The following is a 27,353-nucleotide window of genomic DNA, read 5'->3' on the forward strand; positions in this document are numbered from 1 at the left end:
TCTCTCTCTCTCTCTCTCTCTCTCTCTCTCTCTCTCTCTCTCTCTCTCAGGAGCTGTCGGCATCGAAACACAAGCAGTTGTACACAATTTATTAGATATATTTATGCTTTTGTATAATTTATTCGTATGGAGAGTAAACACTGCATGGTACAGAGGTCAAGGTAATATTGTGAGTATTGCAAGAGAGAAAATTATTATTCAGCTGGACTGACAACAATATGCATAAGTAATACAATACACCTTAATAATTTTTTTTAGTTTTTTTACCATCAGAACGAAACCATATATCAATCAGTCGACTCGATACACACTCTAACACCACTCTTAAAAGTAATACATTCAATGATTCAAGATGCAGGACACTTCTGTTTTTTGTTGTTTTGTTAATACATATTTTTCACACATCAGCTGCACTTCACTAGGGAACCAGACACCAGGACACTATTCCTCCACCCTCCACCAGGCCGTCCAGCCACTCCTTCCCTCAACACTGCTCATTTCTCTCTTCACTGGCCTGCTGCTGTGCTACCTCTGATCACCCACCCTTCCCCTACACACACTCTCAATGCTTTACCGCACACTCTCCCTCTTATGCACTCATCGCAGTCACGCACTCTCCTGGACTATTGAGAAGCTGCAGAGTTAGTATGAATTTTGGCGACAGTGATACACCTCCACCACCACTCACTTTGAAATGGAACACATACTTATATACCGTGAAGGAAAAAAAAAAAAAAATGTGTATATTCTGGAAATTCATATAATGCTGTATGAAAAAGCTGATGATAATTTTGATGAATACTATTTTTTCTGGATTTAACAACAAAAGAGTAAAATTGGTGATTGGTATGTACGTTATAGGAACAATGAAGTGTGCCAGATGAGGAGGTGGGAACTGTATCACTGGCCGGCGCACCCCAGCAAAGGGCACCGGCTTCCTAGGTCCTGGCAGGGAGGGTCGCGGGAAGGGGAACACGTCACCAGACATGTAGTGATAGGTCAGACTCACAAATTTGTGGATAAAGAAACAATATCATAATTATTGCCCTCTACACTAACATAAAACACCTGGGGAATGTCTGTGCACCTCATGTGTCCTGAAGCACAGGTAGTGAGTGCCGCGCATGCAAACCAGATCAGCTCAGGTCAAGACAAGGATATGTGGTTAAGGTGTGTGTGTGTGTGTGTGTGTGTGTGTGTGTGTGTGTGTGTGTGTGTGTGTGTGTGTGTGTGTGTGTGTGTGTGTGTGCATACTTTAACTGCAGCAAGTAAAGAGCTTTATCAGCATATTTTTGGACATTGTTATATAATATATATAATATATATACTATATACTCTTACATACAGTGTGATTTTAACGATAAATACGTATCCCCTAAACTGCAAGTAATCTCATAAAAGAAAATAAGACTGCATCTACATCAGGTCTTTAAAATAATCACAACACAGTAATAATCAGTGATCAAGAATTAGGGGATCATATAGAAATTGGGCTCAGATTGTTGATTCGTCTTAATGTTATTCCCTTGATCTCTTCTGCATTAATTGGAACACAAACAATGATCACGTGACACATTTTGAGGCTCCAGACATCCACCACCAGGCTGGGGCGGCACGCACTGCTGCCTACCGCCCTGTGAAGCACACACGGGCCCATTTGGCCATTCCCCAACACATGCAGTTACTTGGTTACTCAACAATCTCCAGGGGCCACCCCGACCCCAGGTACAAAACAAATATTTGCGGTAATATATATGTAATAAAGTCAAACAGTTTCCTTAACATTCAAGTGGCATGAATAAAGTGCAGAATTTGCTTCTGTGTGTGCTGGAAAAAAATATATATTCTGCTTAGTGAAAAGAAGCATCACACAAATATTACTTCCTACATATTTCGGCGTTAGTTCAAAGTCTTGGCAACAATATACATATATAATCCAAGAACTGAGTCATATTCTATAAAGCGATCAATTCGCAACAATCTTAAATCTCATACAACCATAAACATTAGAAACATCATCTTTCTTCTTTGGCTAAAACTCTGTCAGGAAGCGAGGCGGTGAGGCTGGAGACAGTCGGGGAATGAGCGGATCCAAGAGAGCTTTGTTAGGTGAGAATAATGATAATATGTCCACCATAACTATTGATTCAGAGAAGCATTACTGTGCTATACGTTAAACTTATCAATAATTAAGTCTATTAGTGTCATTTCACCTATGATATAGAATGAAAAACTCTACAGCCTAAGGGAATCAAACGTCTGCTACTCTGGTGGGGTGGTGACTCTGAGGGGCGATGGTGTCGTGGTGGCGAGGAGAGCATCAACTTACAAAACTTCTGTGCCAGCCAGCCATCCTCTCTCTCTCTCTCTCTCTCTCTCTCTCTCTCTCTCTCTCTCTCTCTCTCTCTCTCATTCTCTCTACCTCGCTCTCCTTCTGTATCTCAGTGTCAGGCCGGGAATACTGATCCAATGTTCGCATGGGCAAGGTAAGGTAAAGTTAGGTTCACTGCTGAATCTCTAGAGCACTTCACTCTGCCTCGTTCATTAAATACAAAGTCACTTATATTCTTTTTTTAGTTTTTTTTTAGTTCGAGTTTTCCTTCTGAATAACCTTCCTCTTCTTCCCTTCCTCTCTCCTCCTTCACCTCCTCCTCCACACGTGTGCTGGCCCGGCCGCTCAGTCCAGGAAGCCAGTGTTGACCAGTTTCTCTAAGAAGAACTTGACATCACCAAGCTCGGAGTCCTTGATGCCCAGGGACTTGAGCAAGCCGATGTCCCCGTTTTCCACAGCCATGAAGACTGAGCGAAGGTGTTCCACATCGGGGCGAAGCAGGTGGAGGGCGTCACCAAATTCATCGATGGTCTGGGACTCTGTGGATCCCATATTGGTGTTAGCGGAAGGAATACCCTGGCTGTCTGTGGGATCTATTTATTCAGTGATGACATTGGTGGCAGCGGTGGGATATCCATTGATTAACACACATGCTGTACTGGTATAAGTGATGGTAGTAATGAATATGTCTATATCTCGACAAGTATCCTTCATCTTTCTGAAGTGACTCAGCCTAATGGGAAATATATCCTGCTCATAGTAAAGAAAAAAAAAAAAAAATTGAAGCAACAGAAATTGATGTAAGTGGAAGGAGGAAGATGTGTAGTGAAGGGAAGGTCAAGGTCAACCCAAATCCACCCAGGTCTTGGTGATCACCTGGCCCTGACTGGTGAAGTGTTGTAACTCACCTCTCAACACAGTGTGCTTGTAAGGGTTTGATCCCACTCAAATACTCCTTCGTAGCCAGTCTATCTCGCCTTCAGATGTTTTTATTGAGTGCCCAAGGAGGACATGAGACACACACACACACACACACACACACACACACACACACACACACACACACACACAAACACAAGAAACCTAACCTCTCTCTCTCTCTCTCTCGCTCTCTCAAACAGCCTGTGAAGAGAGAGAGAGAGAGAGAGAGAGAGAGAGAGAGAGAGAGAGAGAGAGAGAGAGAGAGAGAGAGAGAGAGAGAGAGAGAGAGAGAGAGAGAATCAACGCGAAAGAAAAGAAAAAGAACGAAAAACAAAACAAAACAAAACAGTGGGATAACATATTGCCCTGCTGAGGAGAGGACGAAGAAAACCTGAATGCTAGAAGGGTGACTGACCTGAGAGAGCGATGGCAACCTTTTGGACTCCGCCGAGGGGTTCCAGAGCATTGCGGGCCTTGTTACCAAACAGCTTCTCGAGGTAATTGGGTCCGTGGGAGGCCAGGAGGGAGTGGAGGAAGGAGGCAGTTTCTTCCACAGGGGGCCGCTTAGCTGTAATGGGAGGGAGGAATCACCGTCTCTATAGCCAAGTCTCCCCTCTGATGGTTCCCTGCCAGCCTTGCTTTTACCACCTCAATTAGTGATCCAAACTGCAGCTAAACTCGTGCCCTTCAGATATAATGGTGGAGATAGGCATGCTTAATAGTTTTGTTCATGTCTTCCTGCACACACACACACACACACACACACTATCGTTGACGTATGGAATATTGGAGTGAAAAAGCATCAGACGTAAAGAGAGAGAGAGAGAGAGAGAGTAACGTCCCCCACCTCTCTCTCTCTCTCTCTCTCTAGACATAAAACCCGACACTTGCATCACGCCCAGGTTCCATTAATCAAGTCTTCCCGTCCTCACAAAGAGTCTCGCAGTGAGTCTCGCACCTCAAGGACGCCTCACCCTCCACCCTCCACACGTGTGCCCGCTGCCCTTGTTCAACCCAGAGCCATCGTACCTCATCTTCCTATTGTTTAACCTGACACTGTGGCGATACCCAATGTTGGTGTTGTTATTATTATTATTATTATTATTATTATTATTATTATTATTATTATTATTGTAAGAATATAATGATAACTTGTGGAAGGGTGGTGAAGGGATACGAGGGCTGTGGATGAGTACTTTATTCTGACTAGTGTCGCTGTTAAAGCTTTCATCATTTCCTCTGAAGAAGCTATAACAGCGAAACTAGTCAGGAATAAAGTACTCATCCACATCCCGCGTATTCCTTCACCACCTTTCCACATTATTATTATTATTTATATATTTTTTTTCACGGGAATTTATGGGCTAAAGGAGGTACTTTTTTGGGTACCTCCTATCTGAAAGCCCACCCGCTAGGAAACCATTGCCCCGAGTGAGGAAGCCCAACTTACACTCGGACCATGGCCAGGATTCGAACCCGTGTGCTTGGAGACCCCTCGGATCCCAAAGCACGCATGGTTCTACTGTAATCCTGTCTTTTATTTATTCATCCACGGACACAGCGTTCCTTTGTCTTCGTATTGTTTTAAGTTGATGTGCCGCAGCGAGATATTATTTGATTTCGTATAGGTCATTGTATAAGTTTACCGTTTACTTATTCAATTCAGTAACCTTACTTTTTATTTATTTATACACGGACACAGCGTTCCTTTGTCCTCATATTGTTTATTGTATTATTTCATTTCGTATAGATTATTGATTAAATTCACCCTTTACTTACTTGGTTTCTATATTTGGTCATCTGAGGCTGGTGGCACATGGAATCTAATACTTCTGCTAACAAATCATACCTTGTCTTCATACAGTTTACCCTGACATCATGGCGCAACCTGATATTATTTTGTTTCATCGGAGTGACTCAATAATCTTACAGTGTTCTGCTGGAGCGTGGTACATTAAGTCTTTATTTACTGTTTCACTCCACACCATAGCGCAACCCGACGCTGCTTCCTCTCCTCCAACGATCAAGGTTTCCCACCGTGTTGTGTGTTAGTTTAGTTTGATGCGTCTGAACTCTAACCTTAGCAAGTGTAAATGTTGAACGCCAGCAGAGTGAAGATTCTGAAGTGTTATTTGCAGCAACAGGCGTCAGGTGAGATATTAAATGTGTGACAGAGAGAGAGAGAGAGAGAGAGAGAGAGAGAGAGAGAGAGAGAGAGAGAGAGAGAGAGAGAGAGAGAGAGAGAGAGAGAGAGAGAGAGAGAGAGAGAGAGAGAGAGAGAGAGAGAGAGAGAGAGAGAGAGAGAGAGAGAGAGAGAGAGAGAGAGAGAGAGAGAGAGAGAGAGAGACCAACATCAGTCAGAGCAGCAAAGTCTACAAATTCATCACCGTTTTTGGAGAAGTATCAAACATTTTCGACTTCTTCCTAACCTTTGACCCTTCAAATTATTATGTCAAGCTGTTCTCTCCGGTGTGTTCCCCAGACTACAATCTTGTATCCTGTCCTGTTCTATCACTTGTGCACGGGGAAGCTTCTGTCACTATGAGTCTGCCGAGTGGGAGGAGCTGAGACAAATGGAGTTACTATTATTTGAGAAATTGTTGTTGAGATGGTTCAGATTGATTGTTGTCTGAGATCCTTTCTTTACAGACCGTACAGATTTGTTGCTCAGATTCATTGTTGTCAGAAATCCTTCTTTCTTGACAGACCGTTCTTGTACAACATAGAAGAGATTGTCTCTGGCTTGGAGGCGCGCATTCCATAAGCTTTTCTGGACTCAATTCATAAACCTTGTGGTGTTGTGGTTTTCCCTGGAATAACTTTCTGTTTCTGTGTCAGAGATCCTTCTTTCTTTGCAAAGCGTAATACAGATAAGATTGTCTCTGGAATGGAGACACACATTACATAAACCTATTTCTAATTTCAAAGTTAGTGATCCTTGGGTCAACTCAGTCTGCCCTAGTGTGTCCCGGATAGAGAGACGCCTCACACACACTGCATCAGCTTTCCATATCCTGACACTCTATATTTCTGTCCCTGAACAGTTAAAAAAAGTATCAAGACAAACCCAAAATAAAACTGTACCTTCCTTGGTTATTGTACTATTACTTTTTTGGGCAACATTATAAATAAACCTTATATTTTCTTTATCCTGAACAATTTCTCTAGTACATAAAAGAACTTAGCCCATTCTGTACCGTGCCGCGTTTCCCTATTCATTCTGCTTACTATTTGGTGATTTTCATTTATACAACTTCAGAAACTTACGTTGGCGTTAAAATAGTGAAGACTCTGGCCATCAAACTTTTGACCTTCATAGACTCTTCGTAATGTAACTAAAATCGTCTAATCATAGGTAAAACTAAAGGTCAAAATGCGTCCCAGTAATGAAGGGGTTAAGCTTTTATATACAATTTAAACGGATTTCTGACTTATCCATAAACCTATATCATTTCTCTTGCGATAGATAAGACTGAAGCCTGAAGGTTGAGAGAAGGCATTATCTCGTGTACCAGCCTCACGTCAAACTCTGAGAGGCAACACCTGAGGCAACACCTGAGGCAAGGCATATCACTTAGCGTCGACAATATTCGAGTCTGTGAGAAATGAATGAAAGGGAAAGGTTACGCGGTTCACTGGCGACCTTCCTTTGTTTAATTCTTTTGTTTTGTGACTGCGAGATGACGAGAGAGAGAGAGAGAGAGAGAGAGAGAGAGAGAGAGAGAGAGAGAGAGAGAGAGAGAGAGAGAGAGAGAGAGAGAGAGAGAGAGAGAGAGAGAGAGAGAGAGAGAGAGAGAGAGAGAGAGAGAAATGTCAGGGAAAGGAAGAACAAAATAAACATCGAAGGGTCTGAGATTAACTACCTAACTGACTGACTGACTGAATAACTAATTGGCTGATTGACTGAACGGTGCCACGACAAGTAGGCCACACTGAGGAGGAGGAGGAGGAGGAGGAGGAGGAGGAGGAGGAGGAGGAGGAGGAGGAGGAGGAGGAGGAGGAGGAGGAGGAGGAGGAGGAGGTGGAACAGGTTAGGAAGAACTCAACAAGAAGAAGAAGGAGGGAGAAGGAAGAAGGAGAAGGAGGAGGGGGAGGGAGAACTCACCTGCCGTACAGAGACGCAGGTTCTCGTCGTAGCCGTCAGGACAGTCAGGGGCACCGTCACACAAGTACTGGATGGAGATGCAGATTTCACCACCAGGGCAGCGGAAAGGCTCGTACGGCATGCAATCCTTGGGGCCTGGAGGGGAAGAAGACGCTGATAAGTACATGGCGGTACAGATAAGGGAAGATATTAAATGATCCGTTTTCTTTACGTGTGTGTGTGTGGTAATGGTGACACATTTAACTCAAAGGAAAAAGAAAACGTGACTTGAGTTCCTTTCTTTGTAGTGGTTTTTCTATTCTTTCTCTTCCTCTTCCTTCTTCTCTTTCTGCTTCTTCTTTACCATTTACATTCTTTCATCTCCGCTTCCTCTCCTTTCCTTTCCCCTTTCACTGCAAGCAAAAATAAACAGAAACACGCGAGAGAGAGAGAGAGAGAGAGAGAGAGAGAGAGAGAGAGAGAGAGAGAGAGAGAGAGAGAGAGAGAGAGAGAGAGAGAGAGACATAAACTAATAGAAATGAAAGCTCAAAAATTCTCTCTCTCTCTCTCTCTCTCTCTCTCTAATCAAAGTGAAGAATTTGGCTTCTAACATTGTTTCTATTGAGAGAGAGAGAGAGAGAGAGAGAGAGAGAGAGAGAGAGAGAGAGAGAGAGAGAGAGAGAGAGAGAGAGAGAGAGAGAGAGAGAGAGAGAGAGACATACATAAACTAATAGAAATGAAAGCTCTCTTCTCTCTCTCTCTCTCTCTCTCTCTAATCAAAGTGAAGAATTTATCTTCTAACATTGTTTCTATTGAGTGAGAGAGAGAGAGAGAGAGAGAGAGAGAGAGAGAGAGAGAGAGAGAGAGAGAGAGAGAGAGAGAGAGAGAGAGAGAGAGAGAGAGAGAGAGAGAGAGAGAGAGAGAGAGAGAGAGAGAGTGATAAACGTTACATAACCTTGATATTTTGACCTTTGCAATGCTTTGCTCTTAATGAAAAATGAAGCTTTGAGATGAGTGTCTTTCGTGACTCGTTGTAAAGGGGATGGGCTGGGACAGGTGAGGACAGATGAGGACAGGTGAGGCGTGAAGAGACAGGTGGGGGACAGGAAAGGACAGGTAAAAGTTTGATATTTTCTTCATTCTTTCATATACGATTAATTGTCATTGTTCTATTGTTGCTTTTCTTGTCAATGTATGTTTTTTTATTCTTACATTATATTTCCTTTTGGTGGTGTCTCTTTTCTTGTTTTCTTATCTATTTTTTTCGTCCTGTTTATCAATTTTTGGCTGGAAAGAGAAGTAGTGAACGTGAGATTAACTTCCTTTCATATTTTCCTTCTCGTTCTTCATTATGCCTTATGTCTAAAAGCTTTTCTTGTTTTCTTATCTTTTATTTCGTCCCGTTTATTCATTTTCAGTTGGAAAGAGAAGTGGTGTAGGTGAGATTACCTTCCTCTTTCATATTTTTCCCTCTCTTGATTGTTCATTATGCAAAAAAAAAAAAAAAAAAAAAACGAAAATCAAATGAGATATACAGATAAATAATGGTGTTTTCATTCATTATGCATACTCTCCCACGTATTTTTCCTTTTTCATTTGGAGTTAATTGAATAAAAGCAAATTTCTTTCACTCAGGTATAATTTCATATTCGTCTGAAAATCACAGGTAAAAATTTGAGCTTACCTTGTCATCATGCTAATCTACTCGTTCAATGTAATAAAGCATAAAAAAATCCTACATCATATTTCGCGACTTCAAAATTTATCATTCGCTGTTTTTATTTTGTCTTTTTTTTTTTCGGTTGTTCATTTGTGTTTCAGTATTTCTTTTTTCATGTTCCATCGTGCATTTCAATAATTCTGGCACAAACTTTTCAGTCAGTCGTTGTTTAAGTGAATTTTTGTTAGTGGTGTTTTCATCGGCTTGTGACACCCAGCCTGACACACACACACACACACACACACACACACACACACACACACACACACACAGTGGTAATCGTTTTGTTGTGTGCTCAATATGTGTGTGTGTGTGTGTGTGTGTGTGTGTGTGTGTGTGTGTGTGTGTGTGTGTGTGTGTGTGTGTGTGTGTGTGTGTGTGTGTGTAAATGGAGAGATAAATTGGTTATTACACAATTTCATGTTTCGTTGCCCTCTCTCTCTTTCTCTCCCTCTCCCTCTCTCCCTCTCCCTCTCCCTCTCTCTCCCTCACCAATGCAAAATCAATATAGCGCAGAGGCAACAGACAAAATACACGTAACATAAGCAAATAAACAACAAAATACAAATAAATGAACAAATAAATATGGGTAAGAAATTGTGTGTGTGTGTGTGTGTGTGTGTGTGTGTGTGTGTGTGTGTGTGTGTGTGTGTGTGTGTGTGTGTGTGTGTGTGTGTGTGTGTGTGTTGATATTATATGTGTTGTAAATTTCCCCAGAGAGAGTTCAGTAGGAGACAGAGTGAAGGCAAGACAGTGCTTCCCTTCTGCAGGAAATAAGGATGGAACACTCGTCGCTTCATAATGAGACTTTCGCCTATACGATACTTTATTAGTACTCGTGATCTGTGTCTGTCTGTCTGTCTGTCTGTTCGTGTGTTTATATATTCGTTAGCATGTATGTCTGTATATTTGTATGGATAGGTATAAAGACAGATAGATACATAGATACACTTGTTTAACCTCTTCAATACTGGGACACATTTTTACCTTGAGATTTGTGTACGATTAGACCATTTTATAGACATTAGGAAGGGTCTATGGAGGTCAGAAGATTAATGGCCACAGTCTTCACTAGTCTAATCCCCGACATGAGTTTCTGAAGCTGTATAAAGTCACCAAATAGTAGCCAGAATGAATATGGAAACGAGTCATGGTGTACTCAAGGGGGTTAAGGAGGAATATTATGCTGAATGGCAAGTCTGAGTGATGATAAACAGAGGAAAAGCAGTAAACACAAAACGCAATGAAAAAAATAGCGAGAATATAAAGGAAGGGGATGCAGATGGGAGCTGTTAAACAAATGACAGTCACCATTCAGCAAAATTTGATACTCGATCCCCCTTTGTGCTGATAAAAAGCGTTTAGAGGGAGAGAGAGAGAGAGAGAGAGAGAGAGAGAGAGAGAGAGAGAGAGAGAGAGAGAGAGACAAGTTGATGCTCTAGTTACAGTGAGCGATTTGATTGAATGACTGACAGAATGACTCTCTCTCTCTCTCTCTCTCTCTCTCTCTCTCTCTCTCTCTCTCTCTCTCTCTCTCTCTCTCTCTCTCTCTCTCTCTCTCTCTCTCTCAGGCGACGCACTTACGAAATCTCTGTGTTATGATTTGAAAACGGTGTGAAGGGCGAGGAGGAGGAGGAGGAGGAGGAGGAGGAGGAGGAGGAGGAGGAGGAGGAGGTGTTTTGTTTGTCATTTTATTTCTCCTTTTTTTCAAGAACATAATCTCCTTAAGGACACATACACTCTCTCTCACTCTCTCTCTCTCTCTCTCTCTCTCTCTCTCTCTCTCTCATCAGCAAAATCAGTTAATCCCTTAGTACTTTTCTTTTTATTTTTCCCGATAGGTCAAGCGAGATCAGGTGTGCCCCCGCCAGCGTGACCTTTGACCTGTGACATTTGGCGGTGCGAGAGACGAAGCTCCTCCATCTCTTATGTCAGACTGGCGGGTGTTGCTTAATTCAAAGGTGTAGCTCCGACAGGCCTGAGTGGGTTCTCAAAGACACCACCACCACCACCACCACCACCACTGGCAAAGATGTGACGACACCCACACACAGCCAGGAATTACAGTAGTAGTAGTAGTAGTAGTAGTAACAGGAAACTATCAAACACCTTCCTTCTATGACACAATAAAGACTTGTTATAGAAGCAATATACAGACACAACTACTCTTCAAAACGACGAACGGTACAAACTGATGAACGAATGAGTCAATACAAATTAATATGTAAAAAAAAAAAAAACCTTCCCACAAAACACCGGGACAGTCATGAAAGATTCCACAGCGGCAGACAGGGGTGGCGGGAGTGGACCGGAGTAGTAGCTGACTGGGGGAGGTGAAGAGAGAGGAGGGAGAGAAAACACCACAACATCTGGTATAAATAATAAAGAAAAAAAAAAAATGAAGCCAGCAATTTTGACACTAACGAAGCCCACATCATCTCACATTACCTCACAACACGCCTATAAATCCCCACCTTGTTAACATTAGCATTCCTTACGTAAGCTCCCAACACCACGCCTCTCCACACACACCCACACACATCACCTAACTACAAAATGAAACCCAGACAAAAGTTTGATGCTGTGTTACATTAGAGTCGCCACAGTAGGTCATCACATCAAGCTAGCCCCGAGAGAACATCAGGGCTTCCATCTTCCCCCACACACAACTCAAAGCCTAACGAGCAACACACAACTGAAGTAACTAAGTCTTTTGTTTTCCAGCGAAGCAAACATGAGTCAGGTAAGCTCGTAGATGTACCTGGCGCCTAAATGAATAAGCAGGTAATGGATATTCACCCTCCAAACGAGAATGTTATCAAGCCTGTGTAAATATAATGAATAAATGAATAAATTAACGTGTATTTCGCCCGAACAGGGAATCCAAACGAGTAAACGTACAGGGAAAGGAACACTGTGTGACTGAAGGAACGGTAATACAACCACAACATCCACAGCAAAAAGAACAGGAGATAAATAGATAAATAGATAGATAGATAGATAGATAGATAGATAGATAGATAGATAGATAGAGAGAGAGAGAGAGAGAGAGAGAGAGAGAGAGAGAGAGAGAGAGAGAGAGAGAGAGAGAGAGAGACGAATACATAAACAAACCAATATATAAAACAAACAAAACGATATAAACAATGAAAAAATGAAATATGAAAAGGAAAGAAAAAAAAATCACGCACAAAATATATTTATCGATATAACACACACACACACACACACACACACACACACACACACACACACACACACACACACACACACACACACACACACACACACACACACACACAATTCTAACTAACAGTCGCACCTTTAACACAAACAAGCAAAATGAAAAAAAAAAAAAAACACAATACAAGCAACAATAACACCGTAACAAGCAACAGAAGAAAGGCAACACAACATCCAGGCAGTGTTACCGGCCCTCCCTTCCACCCCCAACCCATCCACCACCCCACCCACTCGCCACGCCAGGGAAAACAATGGCGGGGCTACACACACTATGCTCCCGCCTGGTTTACTGAAATACTAGCGCCTGCATCACGTGATTTTCTGGACATCCCACAATGCCTCACATCCCGGCAGTGGTGGTGAATAACAATGGAAAGGTGTGAATAAAGGAAAATGGAGGTTAAAAAGGAGATAAGGAAGAATAGTGGTTTTGTTATTTGTTTTCCTCCTCTTTGTATCTTGTGAGGAGTCGTGTTTAGTGCATGTCTCTCTCGTGAAGCCTTTTTTTTTTTTTCTATTCCCACACACTCCATCCAGTCTTTTGTTTCTTCTCCTGTCTGGCTTTACTCCCTTCAGTACCGTGACGCATTTTTACCATGAGTTTTGGGTATAATTAGACGGTTTTATCTACACTAGCAAGGGTCTATAGAGGTCAGAAGGTTAATGGTCCACAGTCTTCACAGTTTCAATCCCCACATGGGTTTCTGAGGCTGTCTAAAATCACCAAATAGTAAGAAGAGTTAATATGAAGACGTGTTATGGTAATGAAGGTTTTAATTGAAGTTGAGAGAATTGTCAAGGATGTTTTTTTGTGATTCTAGTGACAGTTTAACAGGGCTGTGATTTTAACAGGTTTTAGTGCAAGTTATCAGGGTTTTCAAGGACGTTTCTGTGATAATGAGTTTAACAAGGCTGTGAGAGTTTAAAAGGCTCTAGTGCAAGTAATTAGGGTTTTCAAGGGTGTGTTTTGCGATTCTAGTGAGTTTAACAAGGCTGTGATAATGTGACAAGGTTCTGGTGCAAGGGTGGGTGAGTGGGTCCAGTATTTGGGTAAAGGTCGTGTGTGTGTGTGTGTGTGTGTGTGTGTGTGTGTGTGTGTGTGTGTGTGTGTGTGTGTGTGTGTGTGTGTGTGTGTGTGTGCGCGCGATCAGATTTCCACGAGGCAAGACCAGCAAACGTTGGATATTAGCTTGCAGATGAGCAGATAAGATAAACATTAAGATTAGCTTGCGGGGAAGGCGTCTTCAATTTCAGCAAACTTTGTTCCGGTGGCATTAATTCCCAGCACAGAGACCACAAACCTGCTATTCCAGAGTCAGAGGCAGCGCCAGGTGTGTGCCTGTACTGTTCATGTGTGTACAGGTTCGTTATGATTAAGCAAATTATTTCAGTGTCGAGCCGTGTCGCGAGGGGCTGAACCCGAGCCAACATGATTAGAATTCCCGCGAAAACTTTTGTAAAATTGTTTGACTTCACACAAGGGAACACTAACCACAAATCCTTCCCTTCCCACCTCCCGTCCTACACACACAGCACCCTTCCCTCTCCTCCCACACACACACACACACACACACACACACACACACTTCAACACACTGCGATAACCTAATATACTGGTCTATTTATTTTATACCACGTGGGCTTTTCACGGGAATTTATGGGCTAAAGGTGATACTTTTTGGGGTACCTCCTATCTTAAAGCCCACCCGCTAGGAAGCCGTTGCCCCGAGTGAGGAAGCCCAACCTACACTCGGACCGTGGACAGGATTCGAACCCGTGCGCTTGGAGACCCTTCGGACCCCAAAGCACGCATGGTTCCACTGTACCAAGCCTCCCATCATTCTCCCATGTATATTTTCATTATGTATGTACTGCAATACCTAATAAACTGTACATTATTATTACTATTACTTTATTATTATCATATACACACAATCAGGACAACAGAACCAGAGCAAGTGTTTGTAAGGAGAATCATAACACATTACAGGGAACAGCGAGAAGGACGGACAGGACACCGCTGGAAACTCAAAGGGCAGTAACAAGCAAATTCGTAGATAACAAGCAGACATATCACGACAGTAATGCCAAGGTACAAGTTCACAGGCAGGTGGAAATAAATGTTACGAGTAAAATATTGAGAAGGGTCATAAAAAAGAGAGATTTGGAAGACGGTGAGTGGATTTGAATGAGTTATAAGTAGAAATTTCAAAAAGAGTGATAGAAAGTGGAGATTTATAGGCGGTGGGTAGAAATCAATTAAGTCATGAGTAAAATGATCAAAAGGGAGAAGGCAAGAAGGAGAAATTGGTAAGGGAGTGCAAGGAGCGGCTAGGAGAGAGAGAGAGAGAGAGAGAGAGAGAGAGAGAGAGAGAGAGAGAGAGAGAGAGAGAGAGAGAGAGATGCATGTCTAGTCTAACCCTGCACAGCTCAATAATACCCTGTTCCCCAAGTTCTTTTCTTTTCTTTTTTCTATTTTTCTCTCAAAGTTTCCATTTAATATTTTTGACTATGCAGTACGAGTGTATATATTTCATGGGAATTTCCTCTGCATGAATATTTTAAACTCTCTCTCTCTCTCTCTCTCTCTCTCTCTCTCTCTCTCTCTCTCTCTCCTTGTCGTTAAATATCAAACAAAGAGAAATGATACGATAAGAAATAGAGAATAAAAGAACATTAATTAGTCACAGTTCGCATCGTTCACCTCAAACAAAATAAAATGAAACAGAAACGAAAGAAAAAGAAAACAAAATACTAGGAAAAAAAAAAACGAAAAGTAAAAGAAGAAAGAAGAAAAGAACGAACACACACACACACACACACACGCACACACACAAAGATACATGAAGCGTAATAGGAAAAAAAAGAAGAAAAAGAAGAGGAAAAAGAAAAAAAGGAAGGAAAAAAATGAAACCCGCCATCTTACTCGACCTTCAAGTAAAAAAAGAGTAAGAAAAAAGTATAAAAAAGAAAAGGAAAAAAAAAAGATAAAAGAGCCGAAAGTGTAAAGGCAATCGGGTTTCTGGGAATAAATCTCGTGTCTTTGAATATATCGATGGTAACACTTTATATTTCTTGTGGGGGGGGCAGTATGTTATTCAGCCCCCCCCCCCTCTCTCTCTCTCTCTCTCTTTGCATCTTTCTTTCTCTGCATCTCTGTTTCTCTCTCTCTCTCTCTCTCTCTCTCTCTCTCTCTCTCTCAGATGATTAAGAGAATGTGACCAGAAGCGAGAAAGGAGGAGGAGGAGGAGGAGGAGGAGGAGGAGGAGGAGGAGGAGGAGGAGGAGGAGGAGGAGGAGGAGAAGGAGAAGGAGGAAGAGGAGGAGAAGGAGAAGGAGGAGAAGGAGGAGGAGGAAGAGGAGAGAGACGTTAGAGAAATGGTATCTATATTATATTCTTTCTCTCTCTCTCTCTCTCTCTCTCTCTCTCTCTCTCTCTCTCTGGGGATAAAGGAGAGGGACTGTAATGTTGCTCGATTTTTCCTGTGGTAACTTTTTCGTCCCTTCCTGAAGGTGGTGTGGCGGAGGCAGGGTGGCGGCGGGGCGGGGCGGAGCGGGATGGGGCGAGGAGGGGACAGGGACGGAATGGGAAGGGCGGTGTTGGGTATCGTAGCTGAGGACGCGAAGAGAGAGAGAGAGAGAGAGAGAGAGAGAGAGAGAGAGAGAGAGAGAGAGAGAGAGAGAGAGAGAGAGAGAGAGAGAGAGAGAGGAAGCGAGTAGGTAAGAGTATGTAAGACAAGACAAGACAAGACAAGACAAGACAAGACAAGGCAAGGCAAGGCAAGGCAAGAAAGACAAGACAAGGCAAGACAAGGCAGGGGTAGGAAAAGCAAAATAAAGTAAGGTAAGATAAGGAAAGGCAAGGTAAGGTAAAGTAAGGTAAGATAAGGTTAGATTAGGTAAGGTTAGGTAAGGGAGAGTAAGTTGAGGGAAGGGAGCAAAGCCAAAGTGGTGTCGGAAGAGAGGAGGTGAGGAGGAGGTGAGGGAGAGGAAGAGGGGGAGGGGTGGGGGATCCCTTCTACTGGTCTTGTTAACACGGATGAGTCCCTGGTGTGATCACGTCTTTCAGGAGGAGGAGGAGGAGGAGGAGGAGGAGGAGGAGGAGGAGGAGGAGGAGGAGGAGGAGGAGGAGGAGGAGGAGGAGGAGGTTCAGGTTCTGGAGTCAACTGTTTTTCGTCCTCTTTGTCCTCTTACGTTTTCTAGTTTATTATTCTTGTTTCTTTTCCTTCTCTCTCTCTCTCTCTCTCTCTCTCTCTCTCTCTCTCTCTCTAAGGGTTGTATTCTTGGATGCTTTGACTCACAACCTTAGAGGAGGAGGAGGAGGAGGAGGAGAAGAAGGCGAAAGAGGAAGAGGAAGAGGAGGAGGAGGAGGAGGAGGAGGAGGAGGAGGAGGAGGAGGAGGAGGAGGAGGAGAAGGAGGAGGAGGAGGAAGAGGAAGAGTAGGAGGAGGAGGAGAAGGAGGAACCCTCTCTCCGGCCAAAACATCCCTTACAACCACCACCACCAACCACCACCAACCACCAACAACCACAACCACCAACCCCCACCACAAACCACCACCCACCAAACACTAACCACCAACCACCACCAACCACCACCATAAACCATCAACAACCAACCAACACCACCACCATTAACCACCAAACACCAAACACCAACCACCACCACCACCACCACCAGCGTCTTTCCTCCGTCTGAGTTACGCTGACGATAAAAGCGGCTTAACATCGTAACGCGCGTAACAAAACTAGTTAGCGTAACGTGATTATACAGTTTGTGGAGTGGAGTGTTCTAAAGGGAGAGTTTTTGGTGTGTTTTATTTGTTCTTCTTGTGTGTGTGTGTGTGTGTGTGTGTGTGTGTGTGTGTGTGTGTGTGTGTGTTAGATTAGGTTTGTTTTGCTTTGTGTTTCTGTTCTTGTTTTAATTTTTTTGGGGGTTATTTTCTTATTTGTTGGTTTATTTTTACTAATCTTCGTTTCTTTCTTCAAATTTGCCTTTCCTGTGTCTTCTTTCTTCGTTTTTTTTTTTTTTATCTTATCGTTACTGTTTATTTACTTTTGTTTGGTTTATTCGATTACATTTTTTCATTTTCTCATTTCTATCTTTATATTTGCTTACGTCCAACATTTTTTTAACATTTAATATCTCACTTCTTCATTTCTTTATACGAGCTAGTTTCCTTCATTTCCTTTATTTCGTTACTATACATTACATTTGAGCCTTCAGTCGTTAATCGTCTCCCACAGTCAACAATGAAGGATCTAATTACCACGGCACAAAGGTAACTACTAATTAATGCTTGCTAATTAGTGGTAGTTCCCAGGCGTTCATTTACCTGTGGCTGGTGCGTGTTGTTGTCGTCACACCTGGAACGGGCGGCGGAACGTGACTAGGTGGGAGCATGGCGTGTTCTTCTTCTTCCTCTTCTTCTTATTCTCGTTTTAGCCCCTTCAGTACCATGACGCGTTTTTAAATTCCTTCTGGTTACTGTTTGGCGATTTCATACAGCTTCAGAAACTTATGTGGGGGAGTAAAACAGTGAAGATTCAGTCCATTAATCTTCTGACCTCCATAGACCCTTCCTAATGTCAATAAAATCATCTAATCACACCCAAACTCAAGGAAATATCCATCGCAGAACTGAAGGCAGATTTTTACCTTGATTTTTGGGTATGATCAGATGACTTTATATGCATTAGGAAGGGTCTATGGAGGTCAAAAGATTAATGGCCAGTCTTTACTATTCTAATCCCAACATAAGTTTCTGAAGCTGTGTAAAATCACCAAATAGTAACCAGAATGAATATGAAAACGCGTCCTGGTACTGAGGAGATTAATTTCCTTTTTTTTTTTTATTCTGGTGTAGGTATGAGATTCTGGATTTTCTCTTCCTATTATTTAAGTTTTTCTATCATATATTCTCTTTTCTTTCGTCTCGTTTTCTTCTTGTACTTTTGTTCTCATTCTTTTTAATCTTACTTTTTTTTTCCTTGCTGTTGTTACTTGTCCTGTTCTGTATTTCCTCTTCCTTTTTCTTCTGTTTTCTATTATACATTTCTTTTTGTCCTGTTCTCTTTTTGTTTTTATTGCCTTTCCCCTTTTTGTCTTGCTTCTTACTGTTCTTATTTGTTTTGTTCTGTATTTCCTCTCTTTTCTTGCTTTCTATCATATTTTCTTCTCTTTCTCCTGTTTTGTTTTATTGTAGTTCTTGGTAGTATTGTTTTCCACTTTTAACCTTAATTTTCCTTATTTATCATGTACGAGTGGATAATTGGCCAAGAACAACATGAAACGAAAAGAAAGGCCCACTTAGTTGCCAGTCCCCTTATTGCAGTTAAGAGACGATGTTTTACCTGGCTGGTGGCACACAGGCAGTCAGGCACACAGGTACAGGTGGCGGGTGTTGCCGGGCGGGGGCGAGCGAGGCGTAAACTCAAAGGAGGAAGGATTCAGGAAGTCACGTTAACCTAGACAGATTTTCCACGTGAATGACTTAACCTAAACTGAGCTCACCTGACTTGACATCACTTAATCTTTGACCTCATCTAACCAAACCAGATCTGTAATATTCTCTCGGCTCTATAAGGAGACTGGTAACTGAGTGGGAATTTTTTCTTTATGTTTTTGTTGCCCTTGGTCAGTCCTCCTCTCGTATATAAAAAGAGAAAAAAATATGACCAAGCCTCACCTAATCTAACCTGACTTAACTTTGACCTTTTCTCACTTCACCTAGCATGACCTGGCCTGGGCTGGGAAAATAGAAGAGAGGCGTACATTTCTTCACAGCAACACAAACAAGTTAACCTCAACAGTGTTTCGCATTTTGAACCTAACCTAACCTAACCTAACCTAACTTACCCTACTCTATCTTAACCTAACCTAACCTAACTTACCCTACCTTTCCCTACCCTGCCCTATCCTATCCTACCCTACCCTAACCTAACTTACCCAATCCCAACTCAACCCAACCCAACCCAACCTGACCTGACCTGACCTGACCTCACTTAAACTAACCTGACCTGAAAAAAGAAAACAAAGGCCTAAATGAAGCAGAAAGGTGAAGCTTACATTCCTCACAGCAACACACACGGGATCAACATCACAGCAAGGTCAGGTGTTGCGTGAAGCTGACTGCTCAAACTTGACTTCTTAGCCTTCATATTCTCAGCCTACCGCGTTATTAAGCCTAATCCCGAGAGGCCTACAGGATCAGCCTACATAATTTAGCCTTCGCATCAGTTGTTGTTCACTATGGTATGTTTTTTTTTATTTATTTTTTGTTGTGGTGAGGTGAACAATGGTGAAGAACGTGGAATGACACATAATTTTAAAGAGTCTTGTCTATTGAAGCAAAAAAATAGAGAAAATAAACAAAGGAGAGGCAAGACAAAGGAGAATTGGTTTTTTCATATATAAGAAAAAGGAACAAAAGAAAGAAAGGAAGGAAAGACAAAGGAAGGCAAAAAAAGTGAAGTAAATAACACCAAAACCACTTTTACTTCAACCACAAAGAAATCCACTAACTTTTTTTTCTCTATTTCTTTTCCTTTCCTCTCCACAAACCAGTTGCCAAACTGTGCCGCCCACTGCACACTCACACTCACACACACACACACACACACACACACACACACACACACACACACATTCACTTAAAATGTCAGAAAAAACTCGCTTGTTGAGAGAGAGAGAGAGAGAGAGAGAGAGAGAGAGAGAGAGAGAGAGAGAGAGAGAGAGAGAGAGAGAGAGAGACTAAATTTACACTTTTATATAATAGCTTAATATTAATTCTTCCTTTATTTCTATTCAACGATAAAGCTTTACGAATGAGACAAAAGAAAAGGCAAAGAAAAAGAAAACGGAAAGTGGTGGTGTTGAAAGGAAATAATGTGACTTTTAGCAACGTCCTCCCATTTTCTCTCAGGGCGGAGGGAATAGGAGAGACATCCCTTCCTAACGAGTTCACAAAAAAACGGGGCTCATTGTCTTTCATTCTGCGAGGTAACTTTTCTAATGATCTGCCTCGCTTCCTTTCTCTTTCCCCGAAGCGATGGAGCTGAAGCATTATTATTATTGTTATTATTATTATTATTATTATTATTATATTATTATTATCATTATTGTTATTGTTATTATTTTTGTTATTATTATTGTTATTACTGTTGTTTTTGTTAGTTGTCATTTTTTGTATCTTGAAGGGTGTGATGTTTTAAAGAAGAAGAAAAGGAAGAAGAAGAAAAAGAAGAAGAAGAAGAAGAAGAAGATGATGATGATGATGATGATAAAGAAAGAAAGGAGAATAAAAAAAGGAAAACTGAGATAGAATGAAGAAATTTAAGACGAAAGAAATAGAATAAGGAGAAGAGGAAGAGGAAACAAACCCCAACCCCAACAACAACAACAACAACAACAACAACAACAACAACAACAACAAATAAAAAGTAAGACATCCATCTAGACATCGAGACATCCAGACAGACAGACTATCATCACCACTCCCTCTAATAACACTCACCTTTTCCCTTAACACCTGTCAATATTACGCCACGGAGGGACAGGTAACAGGTAACTTCCTTCCCTCTCCCCAACAACTAACAAGGGGGGAGGGGGAGGGGGGTAGAGGGTATCAGAGGGACAACAGGAGGGTGGGGGGGGGGACGAAGGAGGCAGGTGAGGGTTCGGGAATGAAGCTTCGAACCGATGTGTCGAAGATAAGGAAGACCGAAGCAGCGATTTTCCTCCGATAACTTGGTGGTTGCTCATTTGGTAACCTTGTCATTTAGATTCCCACGGTGATAAGGCGGAGGTCGTGCTTTCCTTTACACTCTGACGTCACTCGCTGGCTCACTAATTAGTTTTGCTCATGTTCCTTTTATGTTTTTACGTTTCAGGTTTTCAATATTATTTTCATATATTTTTTCTATTTTTTTTTTTTTGTCCTGTCTTCTGTTTTCATGTCCTTTTATTTTTTTTTATTTTTGTCCCTGTTCTTTCTTCTGTCTCTTTATTGTTCGTTTTGATTTGATTTTCTTCCATTTTTCTTTCGTCTCCTGTTCTCTATCTCCCATTCTTTCTTTATTTGCTTTTTTTTCTATTTTTTGTGTCTTCTGTCTTCCATTTTCCATTAGTCTCATCTCTGGTTCAATGGTTAGTTCTGTTCATGTTTCCTTTGTATTTACGTTTCAAGTGTTCAATTTTGCTCTTTTTTATTTTTATTTTATTATCTTTCTTATGTCTCCTGTTCTGTCTTCCATCTTTTTTTAATTGACTATTTTTCCGTTCTTTTTTTAAATTTTTTGTCTTCTTTTCTGTCTTCTATCTTTTATTGTCGTTTTTATTTGTTTTTCTATTTTTCCTTTGTGTCGTGTTCTGTCTCTCATTTTTTTTTTTTTTTTCTTTATTTTTATCTCCTGTTTTGTCTTCCTTTTCTTATTGTCCTTTTTATTTGCTTTTCTTCTTCTTTCAATTTTCCTTCCTTCATCTTCCCTCATCGCATCATTTCCTTAAGCTTTCCATTTTTCCATCTCTTCTACGTGTTACTTTCCTTTCCCCTTTTTTTCTTTACCTATTCTCTTTCCTTCTACTTTCTTCCATCTTCCATAAAATTTTCTGTCATTCCATCTTTCATCATCCTTTCTCCCACCTTCCTTTACTCACATTTTTTTAGTCTCTCGTTCTTCCATCTTCATCAACCTCTTTCTTCCTCCCTTTCTTCATCTTTCCTCACACCTCCATTTAGTCTCATATTCTCTCTATTTATTTTTCTCGTCCTTCCCTCACATCCTTTAGTCCCATGTCCTCCTTCTCCCTTTTAGCACTCTCTTTCCTCGAATCTTTATCACTTTCTCTTCGCCTCTTCCACCTTCCCTCTACCTCACCCGCCTAATGGTTCGCGTCTCGACAGGTGTGGTGATACAAGATGCAGGTAAGGTGTGGGCCGTCGTGAAAATTACAGGTGTATCAGACGGGCTCTCTCTCTCTCTCTCTCTCTCTCTCTCTCTCTCTCTCTCTCTCTGCCAAGGTATGGAAATGACAAAATGAATGTGGAGGAGGAGGAGGAGGAGGAGGAGGAGGAGGAGGGAGAATTACAAAGGAAAAGAGAGAAAACGAAAAAGTAAAGAAAAAAACAATTATACCAACAGAAAAAAAAGAAGAAAGGAATGAAACGAACGGAATGAAAAAGAGAAAAAAACATGGAAATTAAAATGAAAAGAAAATTACAAGAGAAAAGAAACTCGAGAAAGAAATTGAGTCGACATAATTCAACAGAAAACGGAATTCAGTCGAAGGATCAGGAGGAAGAAAAAGAAGACAGGGATGAAAAGGAAGACGATGAAGTGACGAGCATGAAATTGAATAAGGAGGAGAAGGAGGAGGAGGAGGAGGAGGAGGAGGAGGAGGAGGGGGAATGACGAAAGAGAGAGTTGAGTAAGAGAGATATTCCTTTGTATAACACGAAGGTAGTGTGAAAAGAAGGAAGAGGAGGAGAAGGATGAGGAGGAGGAAGAAGAGGAGGAGAAAGAAGGGGAACAAGAAAGAGGAAAAGATAAAAAGGAGGAAGAGAAAAAATGGCAAAGTAGGAGAAAACCATAAGAACAAGAAGAGAGGGAAAGAAGAGAGAGATAGAGAAAGAGAGAGAAAGTGTGTGTGTGTTTGTGTATGTGTGTGTGTGTGTGTGTGTGTGTGTGTGTGTGTGTGTGTGTGTGTGTGTGTGTGTGTGTGTGTGTGTGTGTGTTATCATGAAAGACTACCAATAAATCAGCAAAGTTAATCCAGCTCTCCCTTTCCACCTTCAAGGGTTAGCAAGTGTTAACTCAGCTCATCTCCTCCTGCTGATTGATGTGTTTACTTGTGCCTGTGTGTGTGTGTGTGTGTGTGTGTGTGTGTGTGTGTGTGTGTGTGTGTGTGTGTGTGTGTGTGTGTGTGTGTGTGAGTAATAGCATGCACGAGAAGTTAAGTGGTTGCATATATAACGAGGAAGTTCTGAAGTTTGAGATATTACTTCCTCTCTCTCTCTCTCTCTCTCTCTCTCTCTCTCTCTCTCTCTCTCTCTCTCTCTCTCTCTCTCTCTCTCCACTTTACGCCCAGCCATAAATTCTACGGTAACGCTGCGTCATGTTTAACACACACACACACACACACACACACACACACACACACACACACACACACACACACACACACACACACACACCAATAGGGACATCGTGAGATTAAGGGATACGTATTTGTCAGAGTATTTTACGTATAGACCAACTTACTTTAGATATATTCTGATGATGAAAGCACAAATGTGAAGGCTCTTAAAAAAATTTGTGTCTGTTTTTTGAAGTTAGCATTGAATATGTCTAGATGAGTACTGAGTGGGTGAGGTCATTCTTTCTTTATTGTTATATTTGAAATGTAAATTTGTAAAAACATGTTGTATATGCTGAGTAATCAAATGTTGAATTTATCATAGTAAATTGGAACTGTGCTACATACTATCTATAAAATTTGAGCTATTAAATAAATTCAATTCAGTTCAATTCAATTCAATTAAAATTCACACACACACACACACACACACACACACACACACACACACATCTTTCCACTTAAGACAAATAAACAAACGCTAATGAGAGAGAGAGAGAGAGAGAGAGAGAGAGAGAGAGAGAGAGAGAGAGAGAGAGAGAGAGAGAGAGAGAGAGAGAGAAACAGAGAAACAGTGAAACAGCACCATCACCACCACCACCACCACCATTACAGTATATCACACACCAGCACCACCACAACCACCACACGAGGCAAGATCACCATCAGCATCATCATCAGTATCATCAACATCATCAGCATCAGTCTCGTCTTGATTATCTCATTCTCTTCATCATCCCCGTGAGAGTGAGGCAGCCCAGCACAGCCCAACGCACCTCTATGAAGACTGGCACCAGGTAATGGAAGAGAGAGAGAGAGAGAGAGAGAGAGAGAGAGAGAGAGAGAGAGAGAGAGAGAGAGAGAGAGAGAGAGAGAGAGAGAGAGAGATTTAACAGGTAATGAAAGTGAATTAATACCTCAGTGATTCACATATACAAGTGCTAATCAACGTCTCTCTCTCTCTCTCTCTCTCTCTCTCTCTCTCTCGTATGGGAGGTGATAGTGTGAGCTAACTCTATAAAGTGGGAGCCTTTTTGCTGGCTCTCTCCTACACTCACTAAGCCTTGCCATCCACGCCCACACACGCACACTGGGGCGAGCTTGTAATGGAGCGGGCGTGTGTGTGTGTGTGTGTGTGTGTGTGTGTGTGTGTGTGTGTGTGTGTGTGTGTGTGTGTGTGTGTGTGTGTGTGTGTGTGTGATAGTTAGTATAGATAGATAGAGAGAACTTATTGTATATTAAGAAAGATCACACACACACACACAGACAGACAGACAGACAGACAGGCACACACACACAAGCGTCACGGGGTACAAAGTCACTAAAACTTGTGCAGGTGAACCACTGTGTTAATTTTCTCCTGTCTCAAAAAGTTCTATAATGTGAGAAAATGAACCTCACCTGTGTTTAAAGTTTGCGAGAGAGAGAGAGAGAGAGAGAGAGAGAGAGAGAGAGAGAGAGAGAGAGAGAGAGAGAGAGAGAGAGAGAGAGAGAGAGAGAGAGAGAGAGACGTCATAAACATAATCATTCAAACAAAATAGAAAGACATGATGAAACTGGAGCATTTCAAGTAAACACACACACACACACATAGACAGACATACACACATACATACATACATACAGACAGACAGACGTACAAGCTCAAAACAACAACAACAATCACCACCACCACCATTACTATCACAACTACAACCATCACTACCAACATTACTTCAAAGTCCTTCTTAATTGTTTATTCATCTTTACACATTATTCTCTCTCTCTCTCTCTCTCTCTCTCTCTCTCTCTCTCTCTCTCTGGTGCAAAAGTAAACAAAAGCCAAGATAACGTGCGCTTCTCGTCTCTCTTATGTTTTTGTTTACGTTGGGCGCTGTAGTTACCGCAGTGGCCGCCAGAGGGACGTGGGAACAAGGCGCGCATTTCCAGGTAACTTTCCCTTTCTTTTCACTCCTTTCCATTTTTTTTTCGCGTTCAGTGCGAGCGAGAAAGATTAATTTTTTTTTCCGTGAGGTAAAAGAAAGAAAATAATGAAGAGAAAGAGAGAGAGAAAAAAAAGCTTCAGTCTCTCTCTCTCTCTCTCTCTCTCTCTCTCTCTCTCTCTCTTTCGTCCTCGCAATCTCCTCTCTTTTCCTTTTCTTTTAATCTTTCATTTTCATTTTGGCAGAGAAAACGGAGAGAGAGAGATAGAGAAAGAGAGAGAGAGAGAGAGAGAGAGAGAGAGAGAGAGAGAGAGAGAGAGAGAGAGAGAGAGAGAGAGAGAGAGAGAATCCTTGTTTTTCTTTATCTTTCTTTATTTTCCATATTTTCCTTTTACTTAATGAACAGAGGCAAGAAAGAAAGGAAGAAATTGAAAGAAAATGAAGGAAAATAGGAAGAAAGAAAGAAATAAAGAAATAAAAAGAATAGATGTAAGAGAGAAGAAAGGAGGAAGAAAAACAAGAAAGACAAAAAGAAAGAAAGAAAGAAAGAAAAAAAATAGATGTGAGAAAGAAAAAAAAGAAGAAACACAAGAAATACAAAAGAAAAAGAAAAGAAAGAAAGAAAGAAAGAAAGAAATATTTGCATCCTAACGAGATTTCCTTTCATTCAGTTTATCAGAATGAAAAACCTCTCCTCTAGTAATTAATCTACCTCCATTTTCTGTTGCGTCTCTCTCTCTCTCTCTCTCTCTCTCTCTCTCTCTCTCTCTCTCTCTCTCTCTCTCATGATTACATTTCGTCACATCACTTTATCTTTCATCTCAGCTCCTCCATTAACATTATCAAAAATTTCAAAAAAAAGAATATTAAGATGATAGTAGTAGTAGTAGTAGTAGTAGTAGTAGTAGTAGTAGTAGTAGTAGTAGTAGTAGTGTAATCCTTTACAAATATGAAGAGGGAGAGAGTGAGGAGGGTGGGAAAGTAATTAGCGAGCGTTGCATTGTACACCGTGAAGCAATAACAGGTAATCTTCGCTTGCTAATCACCTGTGCTGCCTGAACCAATTAGTTATTCAGGTGAGAAAGAGAAAAAATAAAAGTAATGATAGTAATAACAACACTGAGGATAGTAATGGTGTGTGTGTGTGTGTGTGTGTTTGCATGCTTGTATTTGACGTCAGCGAGGGTATTACAGTGACGTGAGAAAGAGGGGGGGAGGGTTTGTGACGTCACCAGGATTTCAAAAGTTTGCCCCTAAAATACTGAAAGAAAATGGAGCGAACAAAAGGGAAGCGGTGGATTAAGAGCTAAATGAGGTGATAAAAAGATGTGAGGAAGAACATTAAGGGATAAACGAGGGGAAAGGGAGGAAAATAACAAAAATTACGATGCCAGAGAGAGAGAGAGAGAGAGAGAGAGAGAGAGAGAGAGAGAGAGGTTATAAGATACGTATCAAAGGAATTAATGAATGAAAGATTGAATAGACATAATAATAAACTCTTTTTGGTTTTACTCTCCTCTCTTACCTCTTTACTCCTCCTCCTCCTCCTCCTCCTCCTCCTCCTCCTCCTCCTCCTCCTCCTCTTATCATTCTCTTCCTGCTTTTCTTTATTATGATTCTCCTTCTCTCTCTCCTCATCACTCCTCCTTCTCCTGCTTTCTTTCTTCTTGTTCTTCTATTTTTACCTTTTTACTGTTAGCCTTCCATCGTCTCTCCACTCCTCCTTCTCCCTCTTCTCTTTCTTGTTCTTCTTCTTGTTCTCCTATTCTTTTTGTTATATTTCTCCTTCCATCTCACTCCTCCTCCTCCTCCTCCTCCTCTTCTTTCTCCTAAAATTTCCTATTCCTTTTTTTTTTCTCTTTCTTCTCATCTCTCTATTTTTCTTTTTGTTCTCCTTCCATCAATAATTAATTTCTCCTCCTCTACTCTTTTCTTCTTATTCTCCTTCCACCTCACCCCTCCTCCTCCTCCTCCTCCTCCTCCATGACAGGTGTTC

General features: G+C 41.5%; 1 protein-coding gene across 4 annotated transcripts in view; it reads right to left on the bottom strand.

Annotated features, from left to right (window-relative positions):
• Positions 1-75: 75 nt before the first annotated feature.
• The window catches only part of LOC123503258 (IDLSRF-like peptide), a 130,800-nt gene continuing 103,522 nt past the window's right edge, over positions 76-27,353 (bottom strand). For all 4 annotated transcript variants that reach the window (XM_045252833.1, XM_045252832.1, XM_045252836.1 and 1 more), the window contains 3 exons: positions 7,359-7,493; positions 3,669-3,821; positions 76-2,871 (listed from right to left, as the gene is read on the bottom strand). In XM_045252833.1, coding sequence (XP_045108768.1) covers positions 2,678-2,871; positions 3,669-3,821; positions 7,359-7,493 — 482 coding nt within the window. In that variant the 3' untranslated portion in view covers positions 76-2,677. The remainder of the gene's footprint in view (positions 2,872-3,668; positions 3,822-7,358; positions 7,494-27,353) is intronic.

Source organism: Portunus trituberculatus, chromosome 13 (genome assembly GCF_017591435.1).
Source record: "Portunus trituberculatus isolate SZX2019 chromosome 13, ASM1759143v1, whole genome shotgun sequence".
Classification (NCBI taxonomy): domain Eukaryota; kingdom Metazoa; phylum Arthropoda; class Malacostraca; order Decapoda; family Portunidae; genus Portunus; species Portunus trituberculatus.